At 49.7% G+C, this 15,781-nt stretch overlaps 1 protein-coding gene across 4 annotated transcripts in view; it reads left to right on the forward strand.

Moving 5' to 3' along the window:
* Window positions 1-15,781, forward strand: part of NLRP1 (NLR family pyrin domain containing 1) — a 31,541-nt gene that overhangs the window by 11,854 nt on the left and 3,906 nt on the right. For all 4 annotated transcript variants that reach the window (XM_061390807.1, XM_061390809.1, XM_061390808.1 and 1 more), the window contains 10 exons: window positions 944-1,114; window positions 2,635-2,805; window positions 3,378-3,548; window positions 5,466-5,555; window positions 8,042-8,130; window positions 8,685-8,847; window positions 10,561-10,784; window positions 13,580-13,842; window positions 14,578-14,703; window positions 15,460-15,601. In XM_061390807.1, the coding sequence (XP_061246791.1) occupies window positions 944-1,114; window positions 2,635-2,805; window positions 3,378-3,548; window positions 5,466-5,555; window positions 8,042-8,130; window positions 8,685-8,847; window positions 10,561-10,784; window positions 13,580-13,842; window positions 14,578-14,703; window positions 15,460-15,601 (1,610 nt within the window). The remainder of the gene's footprint in view (window positions 1-943; window positions 1,115-2,634; window positions 2,806-3,377; window positions 3,549-5,465; window positions 5,556-8,041; window positions 8,131-8,684; window positions 8,848-10,560; window positions 10,785-13,579; window positions 13,843-14,577; window positions 14,704-15,459; window positions 15,602-15,781) is intronic.

A 15,781-nucleotide genomic window follows, 5' to 3' on the forward strand; every position in this document is an offset into this window, starting at 1 on the left:
TGTCCATTATAGGAAAATAAGAATATGTAGAGAAGCAAAAAGACAGAAATTAATATCAACCAGAAATTAATATCAACAGAAATTAATATCAACTCAGAAATGACCATCATTAAGAATTGAAGTATATGGTGCTGTTGTATGAAAATTGTACACATCTTAATTATGTTGAATTAAGTAGTGCTTCTCAGATCTACTGTATCCTACTTTTCTGTCTACTCATTCTAGTAATTTTTGAGAGTTTGACATTGAAACTCCAACTAAAAATCTTAATTTATCTACTTGAAAAATAATTATCATAAACTGGAACTATATGTAACTAGATGTATTTTTTCTGTATTTTCCAAGTCTCCTGTAAATGTGTTATCATGTTTTCATAATTTAAAAATATAAAAAATTTAAATATTTTTTAAAAAAATAAAAACTTTTTAAAAAGCATTGAGGTGTATGGAATTTCCCTGGTGGTTCAGTGAGTAACACTCCATGCTGCCAATGCAGGGGATACAGGTTCGACCCCTGGTAGGGGAGCTAATATCCCACATGCTGTGCAGAGCAGCCAAAGATTGTTTTTAAAAAAAAGAATTGAGATATATCATCTAGTCTTTTTTATGCTGATTTTCATGGCAAAACTGAGCCACACTGGACATTTTCTTTTAAAGTTGGCTGCCCCTCTGTGGCCACCACCCTGGGCTGGGGGCCCCTCTTCTCTGTGGCTCATCACTCTACAGCCCTTGCCATACTACTCTGAAGTGTTCATCATGTATGTCTGCTTCCGCCTCCATCTGGAAGTTTCTTGAGGGCAGAGGGAGCCATTTTCCATCTCTTTTATCTGCGGTGTTCGGGGCAGTCAGGGAGGCTGGTCAGCCCTGGGGATGGCACTGCCCGCCATGCACTTCCACCCCTGCACACACAGACCGCACCTCTCCTTTGCCTCTCTTCCCCACAGGTTGAGCTGGGTCCCGGCCACAGAAGCCTGCTGGCAGGTTCTCTGCTCTGTTCTCCAGGTCACTGGAAACCTGAAGGAACTGGACCTGAGTGGAAACATCTTGAGCCGCTCTGCAGTACAGAGTCTTGATGAGGCCCTGAGATGCCCTGGGTGCCAGCTAGAGACCCTGCGGTGAGTCTGGCCTGGGCGCTGCTCTGAACAGGGATGGACAGGAGATCTAAGACGGACGCTGACTCTAGGAGGGGAACTGTCCTTGCATTCAGCAAATACTCACTGAGCCCCTCTCTGGCCCACCACTGCGCCAGGTGCCAGGGTCTCTATGGCAAACACACACAGGCAGGTGTCTATTCTCAGAGAGCTTGCAAAAGACCGACATTAATCAGGGAACCATGCTAATAAAGGTGTAACTACAGGGCCAGATAAGGGTCTCCAGTGGGAAATGTCCTTAAGGAAGGGACACTTGGGGACTTTGCTGGTGGTCCAGTGGTTAGGACTCAGTGCTTCCATTGTTGTGGGTTTCACTGGGGAACTAAGGTCTCATAAGCCTCACGGCACTGCCAAAAAAGTAAAACTACAATAAGATATCAATTTGTGCCTGTTAAAATGGCTATTATCAAAAAGGTAGAAATCACAAGTATTGGAGAGGATGTGGAGAAAATGTGTACTTTCTCATACACTGTTGGTGAGAATGGAAGTGGATGCAGCCACCGTGGAAAATGGTATAGATATTTCTCAAAAAAAAAAAAATAAATAAATAACAGCACTATCATGTGAGCCAGCTATTCCACTTCTGGGCATTTATCTGAAGAAGATTTTTCTTGGGCTGGGCATCTTGATGAACCACTCATCATTCAAGGCATTCATCATACATTTCCACCTCCTTCCCTTGTCAAAATTAATCATTTTTTCTGCCTTCAGCTGCACTTGACTTGTCCCTTGGGGCACCATCTACTTTTTAAGTGCCCACTATGTGCCAGACACTACTGTGGGCACTTGGGTCCAGCTAGTAATGAAAATGGGCAAAACTCCTTCTTCATGGAGCCTACATTCCAGAGGGGATGGGGAGAAAAAGTCAAAAGAACAAGTAAAGTATATTGCATGTGGTAAGGACTAGAGAGAAAAGTAAAGCAGAAAGGAGTAGAGAGTTGGGGCTGGGTGTGCCGTTTTAAATACGGAGGGTGGTGAGGCAAGGTTCCTGCAAGGGGACTTTTGAGCAAAGACCTGGGAGCAGGTGAGGGAACAAGCCATGAGCTATCAGGTAAGATAGCTTGTTCCAGCCAAAAGAAACAGCCAGTGCAGAGAACCTGAGGTGGGACCATGCCTGGAGTGTTTAAGGAACAGTGTGGAGGCCAGTGGAGATGCAGCTAAAAGGAATATGAGATGAGGACAGAGAGGACAAGGAGTCAGACCACCAGTGTCTCACAGACAAGGTCAAGGACCATGAATTTCTCTCTGATGATCTGGGAAAACGTGGGAGGATTTTGATCCAAAGAGATCCAAAACCTGACTTACTATTATTTGTTTCTATGTCTATCCCCCAGTGCCTGTGTATTTCTGGGGGCCTGGGGGCTAGAGGGTCTTACTGACCTCCACCTGGCCCACAGGTGTAGATGCTCAACAGGTTGTTCATGGGTGATTGTGGAAATCAACAGATAAGTAAAGGCAAGGCAATGGTCACGTGTCTCCCACAGGTTGGCCAGCTGCGGCCTCACAGCTGAGAGCTGCAAGGACATTGCCTCTGGGCTGAGTGCCAGCCAAACCCTGATGCAATTGGAATTGAGCTTCAACACACTCCTGGACGCAGGAGCTGAGCACCTTTGCCAGGGCCTGAGACAGCCAACCTGCAAGCTGCAGCGACTGTTGTAATTGCTCTTCATTGGCACTACTTTGTGGGGTGGGCACGGGGAGGCAGAAGGAGCTTCCCTAGCACCATGGGACAGAGAGAAAGCAAGGGCTCATGGAGGCCATGTTAGATTCCCACTGAAGCCCTCATATTCCTCCTTAACTTTTATTCTTATATTAGAAGCTCACTCTTTTCTCATCCTGCATTGTAGATGCCCTTAATGTTGAAACCCACAAAATGCTGAAACCTATGTCAGGTAACTCTGGGCATTTGGGAGGGCCAAGGTAGTTAACAATGAGATCCAGGCATCCCAGTGGAACATTGGTGTAAATTAATCATACAACATCGATACAGTGAGTGAGCAGGATTCATAGGAATCACACGGAAGTGAAAAGGGGATGTGGTCTCTATCCTGAGTAGCTCCTTGGCTGCAAGAGGAATATTTACATCTCCCAGGTTCCTGCAAGCCAGACATGTCTTTATCTTCCTTTAATGTCACCCTAGAACCCTCATAGGGCCATAGGTACTAGAAAGGAAAACCAGATGCCAGTTAGGACATTGACTGGAGGCCGGCATGTGTCTTCCCTGCAGGCTGGCAGGCTGCGGCCTCACGTCTGGCTGCTGCCAGGACCTGGCCTCCGTGCTCAGGGTCAGCCCCAGCCTGATGGAGCTAAACCTACTGCAGAATGACCTGGACGACCTCGGCGTGAGACTGCTCTGTGAAGGACTCAGGCACCCTTCCTGCCAGCTCATATGCCTATGGTGAGGCTCTGCAGGCCCCTTCTGGGCAGAGGGCAGGGAATGGGGGGAGGGGATGCAAGTGCTGTGGAACTGGACAGAGGAAAGAAAAGGGACAGACAAATGCACAGTCAGCCAGGGTTCCTCACCAGCGACGCCACTTTCTTAGGCCGTGTGACTCAGGCAGCTCTTCACCTGAGACTTGGTTTCTTTATCTGTCTAATGGGACCATCATATCAGTAAAATGCATGTGAACACTAGGACAGAGTTCAGACAGAAATGGGCTTGGAGCACCGGAGTCCGGAGTGGCTGAGGAGCAGTGAGCTCCCAGCCCTCCTTGCAGCCCTGCAGGCCCTGAGGGCCACGTTCTCTGAGCAGCAGCCCCTCCCATGTGTCTCAGCCACTTCCTCTTTCCTCCACTTCCTGAGAAGGAGTCCACTGGCTGTTTCTGGCTGAGCCCTTGCTTATAGCTCCTGGTAGGGCTCCAGACCCTCCAGACCCCATCCGCCCAGGTCCTCCGTTGAGCTCCAGCAGCCCTTAGAAACATAGTGGGAATCACAATGTTAGTGGCTCAGTCGTGTCTGACTTTGTGACCCCAAGGATGTTAGCCCATCGGGTTCCTCTGTCCATGGGATTTCCCAGGCACAAATACCGGAGTGGGTTTCCAGTCCCTTCTCAGGGGATCTTCCCGATCCAGGGATTGAACCCGGGTCTTCAAGGGGTCTGCAAAGTCTGGGCCCTGGCCACTCTTAGCCAGGACTCCCTCCTTTAGACTCTCAGGCCTAAAGATGAAGTTGGGGGCAAGATAACAAGATAAACATTCTGCAGGTGGGTTCCCCCAAGGCTAACCCTGACCGTTTCCAACCAGGGGAACTCCAGCTCCCTCCCCACCAAGCATTTCCGGCTACATAGTGCAAGGCCTCTCCAGAGCTTAGCCGCAGCCGGGACATCTGAATTTGTGGCCAGCTCACTGGTTACTGGTCAGACCTGGGTTGCCTCAGAGCATCCTGTGCTCTGTGGTCCTGTGAAGGTTTCCGCTTCCTTCCTCCCGGAGTTCTGGGACTGGACTGGGAGGGACAGCCATCTACGGGGAGGGGTGGGGGGGGGGGGTGTCCATCCTCTCCCTAGGGCACACTAGCTCTGATCGCAGCAATGAGTTCGGTGTGCACTGCCCTCTACAGTGTGTCCTGTCCACAGCTCACGACAGGTGGAGCACGTCTGTCTATGTTAGAAAGGGGACACGAGGGCCCAGAAAGAGCAACAGCTATCTGAAATCTGAAGCAGCCCAGAACACAAGGCCAGGAGAACGGAAACAGGGCACTCTCCTTTCCAGCAAACCATCTAGCCTCTGAGCAGGAAATCCCAGGACCTACCCTTGGGTGGTCATCTTGAGGCTGTGGGGAATGGGTGTTCTGTGGTGGACGCAGTGAGCCGCTGCCCAGATGCTCTCCAGGAATGAGGATGTAATCCTAAGCCACTGGGAATGCTTAGGATTCACAGCCAGCTACTGGGATGACATTTGCCTACAAGGGCCCCCTCTCCCAAGATCTCATCCCCTTCCTGGAGTCACCTGCATCCAGGCCTGACCAATGTCAGGGTATAACGACCCAGTCCCTCTCCCCAATTTGGGACAGCTCTGAGGGATCATCCCGACTTCAGAGCCTCCAGTAGCCTTGGCTGAGGTCTCCACTGAGACGACATCACAGCCCAACTTCTTCCTCTCTGCCCAGACCTGTTTCCTTCTCCCCGCCACCCTGGTGTTGATCCAAGAACACTGCCTAGTAAACCTCACTCCACTTGCCATCTCAGAGCCCAATCCCGAGCAAACCCAACCTGCAATAGTTTCCTCTAGGAGGTGGCAGATTTCACCATCCTGAGCCCCCAGGGACCTCAGGATCACACAGGGGTCCTGGGAGAGCCAGGCTTCCTTTGTGCTTGCAGGCTGGACCAGACTCAGCTGAGCGAGGAGGTGACCAAGATGCTGAGGGCCCTGGAGAGGCAGAAGCCTCAGCTGCTAGTCTCCGGGATATGGTAAGGTGGGGAGACTCAGAACCCCCTCCTGCTGTTCCAGGCCCGGCTGAGTCCTTGGGGCAGGTCCAGAACCAAGAGATGGGGAAAGACATGTGGGGTGGAGGTAGACACGGCAGAGCCGGGAAGAAACCAGGAAAGCACGGCAGCCAGAGAGAGGTTTGGGCGTTAATTTGTTTAGTGCGAACGGAATTATGCCACTCCTCTGCTTAAACCTTTCCCTTAGATGAATGTGCGTGTGCCAAGTCGTTTCAGTCGTGTCCGACTCTGTGTGACCCTATGGACTGTAGCCTGCCAGGCTCCTGTGTCCACGGGATTTCCCAGGAAAGAATACTGGAGTGGGTTGCCATTGCCTCCTCCAACAAGAAGATTTAAAAAAAACAAAAAAAAGTGAGTGGTTGCCTTGATGAGATTTGGAACTTGGAAAGCAATGACCACCAGGGGGAGGCAAAGACAAAGAGAGAGAGTCTAGGAAGAGCCAGACCACCTCCACCCCGACCCTCACCCACCAATACATATAGACACACAGCCAGAGAGGCTGGAGGGCTGAACCCCAGAGATGGGAGACTCCCTCTTCCTCCCCAGGGAATCTGCTGCAGCGCCCACGTTCTTCCAGTTTGGTGCATTTCGACCTGTGACCACAAAGGGCAACTGTTCCCTGAATCTCCTCAGCTGTGCCTCACCTGAAAAGGAAAGGAAAGGGCTCCTAGCTTTAGGAGGATCTACTTGTCACAGAACAACATGCCCTGCATCCCTCACACGACGTGTGAGGCACACAGCAGTGAACAAGGGCCCAAATTCCAGGAGCTCAGCCCAGCAGGTGCAAATTATTCCCTCCCCACCCCCACCCCCACCTCCACCCCCGCCTCCCACCTCCGCCCAAAGAACTACATCTGGCATTCTCTAAGGACACTGATGGGCCCACTGGATTCTATGCAGAGCAGCTGAGCTGAGCTCTGAAGGATGGGAGGGGCATGCTGGGCCCGGAAGGGGTTGATTCCAGGCAGAGGTGGTGTAGCTTGCTGAATAAGAGCCAAATGCCTGAAGTGCATAGAAGCCAAGACTAGGGCACTGGTTTTGAGAAAACAAAGAGCTTTATTGCAAGGTCCACTAGCAGGAGCACAGGAGGTGAGGCTCTCAAATCGATCCAGGATTCAGGGCGACATTTAAGGGGTTTAGAGAAATGTCAATCTTGGAAGCTGATTGGCTAGTTTCGAATAAGCCAAACAAGCTACTTGCACTGCTGGAAGCCAGATCTTCCTTTTTTGAAGGACTTCTAGCCCCCTAAAAGGGCTCCTGGGGCAACATTTCTATTCTCTAAGTTCTGTAGACTGAAGGTTCTAGGTTCTGTATACTGGAGACATAGATTCTGTCTTGCGTGGGGGTGCTATCTAAATAACTCAAGGCTGAATTAATCAACTTATTTAAAGGCGGCAAAACCAGTTTAAGCTGGTTCATGTTTTACTTGCTGTTTCAGTAGAGGCACTGAGCTTAGCTTCTTTGAGGAATAGGAGATCAGGGACCTGGAGCAGAGCTACTCAAAGTGTGGTCCTCAGAATCAGCAGCAGAATCAACATCCCCTGGGAGCTGGCAGTTTCCCGGGCGGATCAATAGTAAATAACCCACCTACCGAAACAGGAGACTCTGGTTTGATCCCTGGGTCAGGAAGATCCCCTAGAGAAGGAAAGGACAACTCACCCACGTGTTCTTGCCTGGAAAGTCCCATGGACGGAGAGGCCTGGTGGACTAAAGTCCGTAGGGTGGCAAAAGAGACATGATTTAGCAACAGTAAGGAGCTCAGTAGCAACAGTAAGGAGCTCAGTAGCAACAGTAAGGAGCTCAGTAGAAAGGCCCCACTCCAGACCTGCTGAGTCAGAATCTTGGGGTGGGCCCAGGAATCCATGTTCTAACCCAGGCCTTCAGGTGATTTTTAACACTGATTTAGAGCCATGGGGGCAGGGAGACTGGCACAGGTGGGGCTGGGGATAGGAGGCAGTACCTAACATCTTCTGGGCCACATTAAGAATTTCGATCTTACTCCCCAAATCAATAGACATTTCAGGGCTTCAGCATCAAAGTTCTGTGCCAGGTTCCCATTTTCAGATCAGCTGCTGAGTGGACAGTGGACTGAGGGTCAAGAGCAAAAACAGGGAACGCTTTAAGATGAGGCAGTGGTTCCAGCCACAGATACCAGGGCCTGGGAACAGGGTGGAGGCCATGGAGGTGGAGAGAAGAGAAAAGAGCTGTTTTGGAGGCTGCGTCAAGGTGATCAGTCAGCTCTCAGAATGGCCAAGGGAGAAGTCAGGATGATGCCTCAGTTCTGGTATAAACAGCTGGGTGGATGGGGGCCATTCATGGAAGCAGGGACTACAGGAGAAGCCCAATGGGGATCAGGAGTTGAAATTCCGATGAGTTGAACTCAAATGGGGATGTTGTGGAGACAGCCCCCAGAATCCTCCACGATCTCAGGGAGAATGAACTCTGTCCAGGAAGCCAAGTCTGAGGATCCTTCACAAGGGCCCAGGTGGAGCAGAGATGAGTGATACATCCTCCCTCAAGCGGCAGAGACAAGCATCAGGTAGTTTGAAGGGGCCAGACTGGGAGCATCATGATGTGGGCTTGCAGGGGTGGAGGGGGTGATGGCAGCTATGAAAGGTCATTCCCTCCACCCTCCTGCCTCTGGAGTGGGACAGAGACACCTAGGGGAGACTCCATGAGAGATCTTCCACTACCCGAACCTTGCAGAATTTCTGCTTCCCTCTCTTCCAGCCTCAGGGGGCTGGACTGTTCCTCTCCTAAATATCCACAGCATGACTCATACTCTGAACCAGAGCCCAGTCTCTTAAGGCCCACTCTGGGCTTCTAAAGCCTGGAATCCCCTCTCCATCCCTGCCTGTCCATCTTTGGAGCCCTGTTCCCCTCAGAAGCTAACCACCCGGGGCGTGCTGGGAAGAGCGACAATTCTGGGAAGTGAGAAAGGGGAGGGAGGAGGGTTTGGGCAAGGGGAGGCACCAGGATTGAGCCCCCTTGGATAGCAGGCAGACTGGACTTGGGAAGGGCCCCTCTGTGGTCTAGCCTAGGGGGCAGCCAGGCAGAAGAACCTAAAGCTGGCCACTGCCCTGTCTGCTCCAGAGGGCAGCTCTCCTCAAGCAGCACAGGTGAGGCTCTTCTGTCCGTCTTCTCCTGCCCCTCCGGAGGACGAGCACATGGAGTCTCTGGGGACCGAGGATGACCTCTGGGGCCCCACAGGGCCTGTGGCTACCGAGGCGGTTGACGAAGAGAGGAGCCTGTACCGGTAAGTGAGGGGGCCTGGCCTGTCCCACCCCCTCCATCCCCATGCTGGGTCCCCACAGACAGTCTGCACCCCATTCATGGTCCATTGTATTCCCTCACCACGCCATCATGCAAAGAAAGACAGAGCTGAGATGTTGGTTGGTGTTTTATTATGAAAAAAGAAGGGGTTTGGGCTTCCTGGTGGCTCAGACGGTAAAGCGTCTGTCTGCAATGTGAGAGACCTGGGTTCGATCCCTGGGTTGGGAAGATTCCCTGGAGAAGGAAATGGCAACCCACTCCAGTACTCTTGCCTTGAAAATCCCATGGACAGAGGAGCTTGGTGCAGGCTAGTAATCCATGGGGTCGCAAAGAGTCATGCACGACTGAGCAACTTCACTTCACTTTGGATGGGGGAGGAAGAACGTTGGTTGGGATTTTTTAAATATTTATTTGTATTTATTTATTTTTGGCTGTGCCAGGCCTTAGTTGCAGCACGTGGGATCTAGTTCCCTGACCAAGGATCGAACCCAGGCCCCCTGCATTGGGAGCTCAGGGTCTTAGCCAATGGACTACCAAGGAAGTCCCTAGAAAAAGAGAGTTTGTTATGAAAATTTTTAAATAGACACACAAGTGGAGTCCAGGGAACTTCCATGTACCCACTATTCAGCTTCAACCTTCATTTTACCAACTTTGTTTCAACTATCCACTTTCCGCCCCTTTTTTCACAATATTTTTAAGTCCAAAGAAATGGGTGCTTTTTGCTTTAAATTTTTTGTGATACCTTTCAAAAAGGTCAAATAAAGACCTTTTCTTCCATAACCACAATGTCATTTTTCACATGTCAAGAAGTTTACAATTAAGCCTTTCATATCCGTCCAATGTCCAATCCTTATTCAAATCTGGTCAATTGTATAAAGTGTGTCTTTGCAGATGATTTGTTCTAATCATGATCCAAAGACAGCCCACTTGTTGTATTTGACTTGTGCTGCTTTAATCTCACAGCTTGCGTCTCCTGCATTGGCAGGCTGGTTCCTTACCACTAGCACCACCCAGGAAGCCCAGGGGAGCCAGTTCAGTTCAGTTCAGTCGCTCAGTCACTCAGTTGGGTCCGACTCTTTGCAACCCTATGAATCGCAACACGCCAGGCCTCCCTGTCCATCACCATCTCCCAGAGTTCGCTCAAACTCACGTCCATCGAGTCGGTGATGCCATCCAGCCATCTCATCCTCTGTTGTCCCCTTCTCCTCCTGCCCCCAATCCCTCCCAGCATCAGAGTCTTTTCCAATGAGTCAACTCTTCACATGAGGTGGCCAAAGTACTGGAGTTTCAGCTTTAGCATCATTCCTTCCAAAGAAATCCCAGGGCTGATCTCCTTTAGAATGGACTGGTTGGATCTCTTTGCAGTCCAAGGGACTCTCAAGAGTCTTCTCCAACACCACAGTTCAAAAGCATCAATTCTTCAGTGCTCAGCTTTCTTCACAGTCCAACTCTCACATCCATACATGACCACAGGAAAAACCAAAGCCTTGACTAGACAGACCTTTGTTGGCAAAGTAATGTCTCTGCTTTTCAACATGCTATCCAGTATTCAAATTCAAATCCATCTGACTTCAATGTCTGGGCTTACAGCCACTCTGTAGGATCCATAGTGCCCAGCACAGGGCCTAGCACCCAGTAGGTGCTCAGTGAGTCTGGGTACAGTAATCCAGTGTCCACTTCTCCCCATTTTTCGCAGCGTTCACTTGCCCATGGCCGGCTTCTACCACTGGCCCAACACAGGTCTCCGCTTTGAGGTGAGAGGGCCAGTGACCATTGAAATTGAATTCTGTGCCTGGGACCAGTTCCTGAACAGGAATTTCCCACAGCGCAGCTGGCTGGCTGCAGGGCCTCTATTTGACATCAAGGCTGAACCAGGCGCTGTGGCAGCCGTGTTCCTCCCTCACTTTGTGGCCTTCCGAGGTAAGCAGGGGGGAGAGGCGGGAGCAAGGTGATGGTGGTAAGAATGCGCCTGAAAGGGGCTTTGGAGGTGATGTCCTGAGGGGGACTCATGGCTTCCTTAGAGAGACTGAGAAAGGATTAACAGAAATGGAGACAGCTTTTCTCTCATTCCATGGTGCTCTGGGCATATCTTTTTTGAAGCACTTTTGTCCCCAGATTCATAATTATTTTTGCCTGAATTACTTAAAGGCTTCCCTAAATAGAAAGTACAATACAAGCTAACATTGAACTTCCCTGGTGGTACAGGTAAGAATCTGCCTGTCGATGTAGGAGACATGGGTTCAATCCCTCGTCCGGGAAGATCCCACTTTCCGTGGAGCAACTAAGCCCGTGTGCCACAACTATTGAGCCTGTGCTCTAGAGCCCATGCTCTGCGGGCAGAGAAGTCCCACTTGCTGCAATTAGCCTGTGTGCAGTGACGAAGACCCAGGGAAAGCCATAAATAAATACAACAGGGAGCGGATATCAATTATTCTGAAAATAAAACATTATTAAAAATAATCTCACAGTCAAAAACTACAAACAGTAAATAAGGCATCACAAACGAGGACCAGAAGAAACACAGGTACCAGAACTGGTCCTGTTAAATGAATACATTAATTAAAATAACTTAAAAATAAGAAAATAATAAGAATCGATCCCATAAAGAGTTCGCACTTTTTGTGTTATCAGAAACAAAACACAAAATAAATGTGTTTCATATACTTATGGGGCTTCCCTCATAGCTCAGTTGGTAAAGAATCTGCCTGCAATGCAGAAGACCTGGGTTCAATTCCTAGGTTGGGAAGATCCCCTGGAAAAGGAAATGACAATCCACTCCAGTATTCTGGTTGGGTTACAGTCCATGGGGTCCCAAGAGTTTGACATGACTTAGCGACTAAACCACCATCAGTTCAGTTCAGTTCAGTCACTCAGTCGTGTCCGACTCTTTGCAACCCCATATACTTATAGAAATCACCCTGGGGAAAAATAAGCAAAAAGCAATAAATCATTAAAAATGATAAATCAGATTTGGAAAAAAGCTAATTAAAGAAAATAAGAAAACATTAAAAAAAAAAAAAAGATTAAGTGACATGGAGGATAGGATACTATGAGGAGGCCTAGAATACACCTAATCAGAATTCCAGAGGATATGGCAGAGAGAACGGAGAAGATGAAATATTCAAAGAGAGAATTGCCAGGAAATTTCTATGATCACTGAAAGATGTGACTTCTCTGTGCTGTGCTGTGCTTAGTCGCTCAGTTGTGTCTGACTCTTTGCGACCCCATGGACCACCAGCCTTTTCTGTCCATGGGGATTCTCCAGGCAAGAATACTAGAGTGGGTTGCCATGCCCTCCTTCAGGGGATCTTCCCAACCCAGGTCTCCCACATTGCAGGTGGATTCTTTATCATCTAAGCCACCAAGGAAGCCCAAAAGGTAGTACTCTAGTCTCCCCATTGGGGAATTGAACCCCAGTCTCCCACATGACAGGCAGGGATACTCACCATGATTCTAAGAGGAAGACACACAATGATGAGAAATCGAAAAAATCCATGGGCTATGACAGAAACATGAAAAGGTGTTGCTTCAAAGAAAGACTAGTGGAAAAGAGGAAGATGGTAATTATAGTTGTATTTAGTCAATTCTTCAGCATTTTGTCAGACGGTGATATTATTTTCACACACAAAAAAAGCAATGAATGTGCTCTCTGGGTGCCTCTTCTGGGATTAAAATCAGTCAGCAATGTTCTGACTGGTGCCCATCAGCCTAAGGGCCTTGCCTGGCTTGCTCAGTGTCCTTCTGCTACCTGGAAACCACTGCATTGCTGAAGTTGCCAAGCAACACAGAGATGCAACCGGGACTCCTGATTTCTAAGCCTGTGTCTCTCCCACTACCAGCCTTCATCTCTCAAGCTGTCTCTTCATCTCAAACTCATCAGTGTCCATGCCTTGTCAGACTTCTTGACTGCAAACTAACTCTGGCTGATTTAGGCAGGAAAGGAATATATAGAAAGATTCCTGAGTAACTTGTAGACTTAGCAAAAGATTAGGCAACATTTAAAAAAAAAAAAAAAAAAGCAGGCAGTGTGCAAGGATGCTGAGAACCAAGAAAACTAGGAAGAAACCTGTGCTGCAGGCACAGCCATCGCAGGACCCTCCTGCCATGGTGGCCGCCGGACTCTTGACCCCACTGCTACTGCCGAAAGAATCTCTCTTCATTCTCTCTAGATCCAGGTCCTGGTAAGGAGCATTCACTTACTCAAGTTTTGGTCACATGCCTGCATCATAGCCACCAGGGAATAACAGCTTCCAGGGTGGGAGGCCCAGCTTGTCTCCTGCTGAGACCCCCCACACTGGTGGGGAAGGGGTTCTTCCCTAAAAGAAGACTATGAATGGTGGGTGGCCCTTGGATGCTCCATTTCCTCACTGTCCCTTCCTCCTCCTTGTCCTCCCTCTGCCTGGAGTCAAACCTGCCAACATCACTCAGTGGCCCTCATGGTTAGAGAATCCACATCAGCCAGTAACCCTAGGGTCCATAGCTTTCCCAACTCCCGGGCCAGGGGCTGGTCCTCTGTATGGGTTTGGCTAAAGGGAGTTTCTGTGGTGCTCCCACCCCAGAGACAGTATTGCCTGAGGCCCCCAAAGGTGGCAGGCCTGTGTACAATGGCTTCCCTAGGAAGGTCACTGAGCCTACACTCAAGTACGTCACTCCCCCAGCCAAGTCTGACTCAGTGAGGCACTAAGTCCTTGCCTCTCATATCCATCCCTTGACAGGGAACGATGTGGACATCTCCCAGTTTCAAGTGGCCCACTTCAAAGAGGAGGGGATGCTCCTGGAGAAGCCAGCCAGGGTGACGCCATGTTACGCCGTCCTGGAAAACCCCAGCTTCTCGCCCATGGGAGTTCTACTGAGGATGGTCCAAACTGCCCTGCGCTTCATTCCCATCACCTCCACTGTGTTGCTCTACCATTACCTCCAGCCTGAAGAAGTTACCTTCCACCTCTACCTGATCCCCAGCGATTGCTCCATTCAGAAGGTGGCAATAAGAGCCAGAAAGGTTGGGCCAGGGTGGGCTTGACAGCAAACAAGAAACACAAACCAAAGAGTCCCCTAGATGGGTCAACTGGGAACTGGGATGGGCTACTTATAAACAGGAACCTTGACATGGGTAAATTATCCTGCTCCCGTCTCCTCTGGCTGACTCTGCCACACCATCACTCATCTCAGGACAAGCCTCTTCCCAGGAGTCAAAAGAATGGGTGGTTTCCATGCTTATTGTTATTGTTGTTGTTTGGTCACTAAGTCGTGTCCAACTCTTTGTGATGCCCCGGACTACAGCATGGACTCCAGGCTTTCCTGTCCTTCACCGTCTCTCAGAGTTTGCTCAAACTCATGTCCACTGTGTTGATGATGCCATCCAACCATTTCATCCTCTGTCATCCCCTTCTCCTCCTGCTCTTAATCTTTTCCAGCATCAGGGTCTTTTCCAATAAGTTGGCTCTTCACATCAGGTAGTCAAAGTATTGGAGCTTAGAACTGTCTCTTTTCCTCTGTTACCATGTCTTCTCCAACATTGCCCCAGCTCTCACCCTGAGCACAGCAGAGGCCAAGCATGGGTGGGGGGTGGGAAGCCAGCAGGGGTGGTACAACCCGCATCACCCACACAAACACACAGAAACATCATCTCACTTTGTTCAGACCAGGTTCTGTAGGCAGAATCTGAGTCCGGGTCCAGACATATCTGCTTTGATCCTTGTTCTGTACTCCTCAGGCCATAGACAATGAAGAAAAGATGTTCCAGTTTGTGCGAATTCACAAGCCACCCCCACTGACCCCACTCTACATGGGCTCCCGCTACATTGTGTCTGGTTCAGAGAAGCTGGAAATACTGCCCGAGGTGAGCAGCCCAGGTGGTCAGCCATCCCTGGGGTCAGAGCTCTTGCTTGGAAATGGTCTCAGAGCTTTCCCAGGGACCGGGTGAACTGGGGTTGGGCAAACAGCAAGTGGGGCTTCCCTGGTAGCTCAGCTGGTAAAGAATTTGCCTGCAATGCAGGAGACCCCAGTTTGATTCCTGGAGAATCCCCATGGACAGAGGAACTGGTGTGCTATAGTTCACAGAACTGGACACCACTGAGTGACTAAGCACAACACAGACAGCAAGTGAGATTTAGGGTGAGCAGGAATGCTTCAAAGGGTAGGAGACAGGAAGTTGGGGAGGGTCACATTCAGGATGGGGACAACATTGGGAAGAGTTGGGCTATAGAGTGACAATGACCTCCAATTAAAGCCACCAAGGACTTCCCTGGCAGTCTAGTGGTTAAGACTCCATACTCCCCCACTCTCCCCCACCCCACCAAAAAAAGACCCCACACCCCCAGTGCTGGGGGCCAAGGTTCAATCCCTAGTCAGGGAACTAGCCCCCACTCTCCACAACTAGAGAAAGCCTTTGGGCAACAACAAAGACCCAGTGCAGCCAAAAATAAATAAGGATTTTAAAAAGAAAGAAAAAAGCAGGGTCTAAAGGTTGACTTCAGTCCAGAAAATGGTCAGGGCTAAGTGAGGTTAAGCAGGGCCAAGTGAGGTGTCAGGTGAAAGATCTTACTAGCAGACTGAAAGGTGGCTTCTCACTCAGTGATTCTCTCTCTCTCTGCAGGAATTGGAGCTCTGCTATCGGAGCCCCAGAGAATCTCAGCTGTTCTCTGAGTTCTACGTTCGCCATTTGAGGTCAGGGATCAGGTTGCAAATAAGAAGCAAGAAAGATGGGACTGTGGTGTGGGAAGCCTTGGTGAAGCCAGGTAAAGTCAAGTCCAGGGAGCACAGAGGTGGGACAAGAGAAAGTCAAAGAGTGTGTGTGTGTGTGTGAAAGAGAGAGTTTGTATTATCACAACTTGCTGATGAAAAGAAATAGTCCAGGGGAGTTCTGTGCCTTTTCCTAGTGACAACAACTGATAGGAGCAGAATTGGAACTCAGGTTC

The sequence above is a fragment of the Bos javanicus genome, chromosome 19 (genome assembly GCF_032452875.1).
Source record: "Bos javanicus breed banteng chromosome 19, ARS-OSU_banteng_1.0, whole genome shotgun sequence".
Lineage (NCBI taxonomy): Eukaryota > Metazoa > Chordata > Mammalia > Artiodactyla > Bovidae > Bos > Bos javanicus.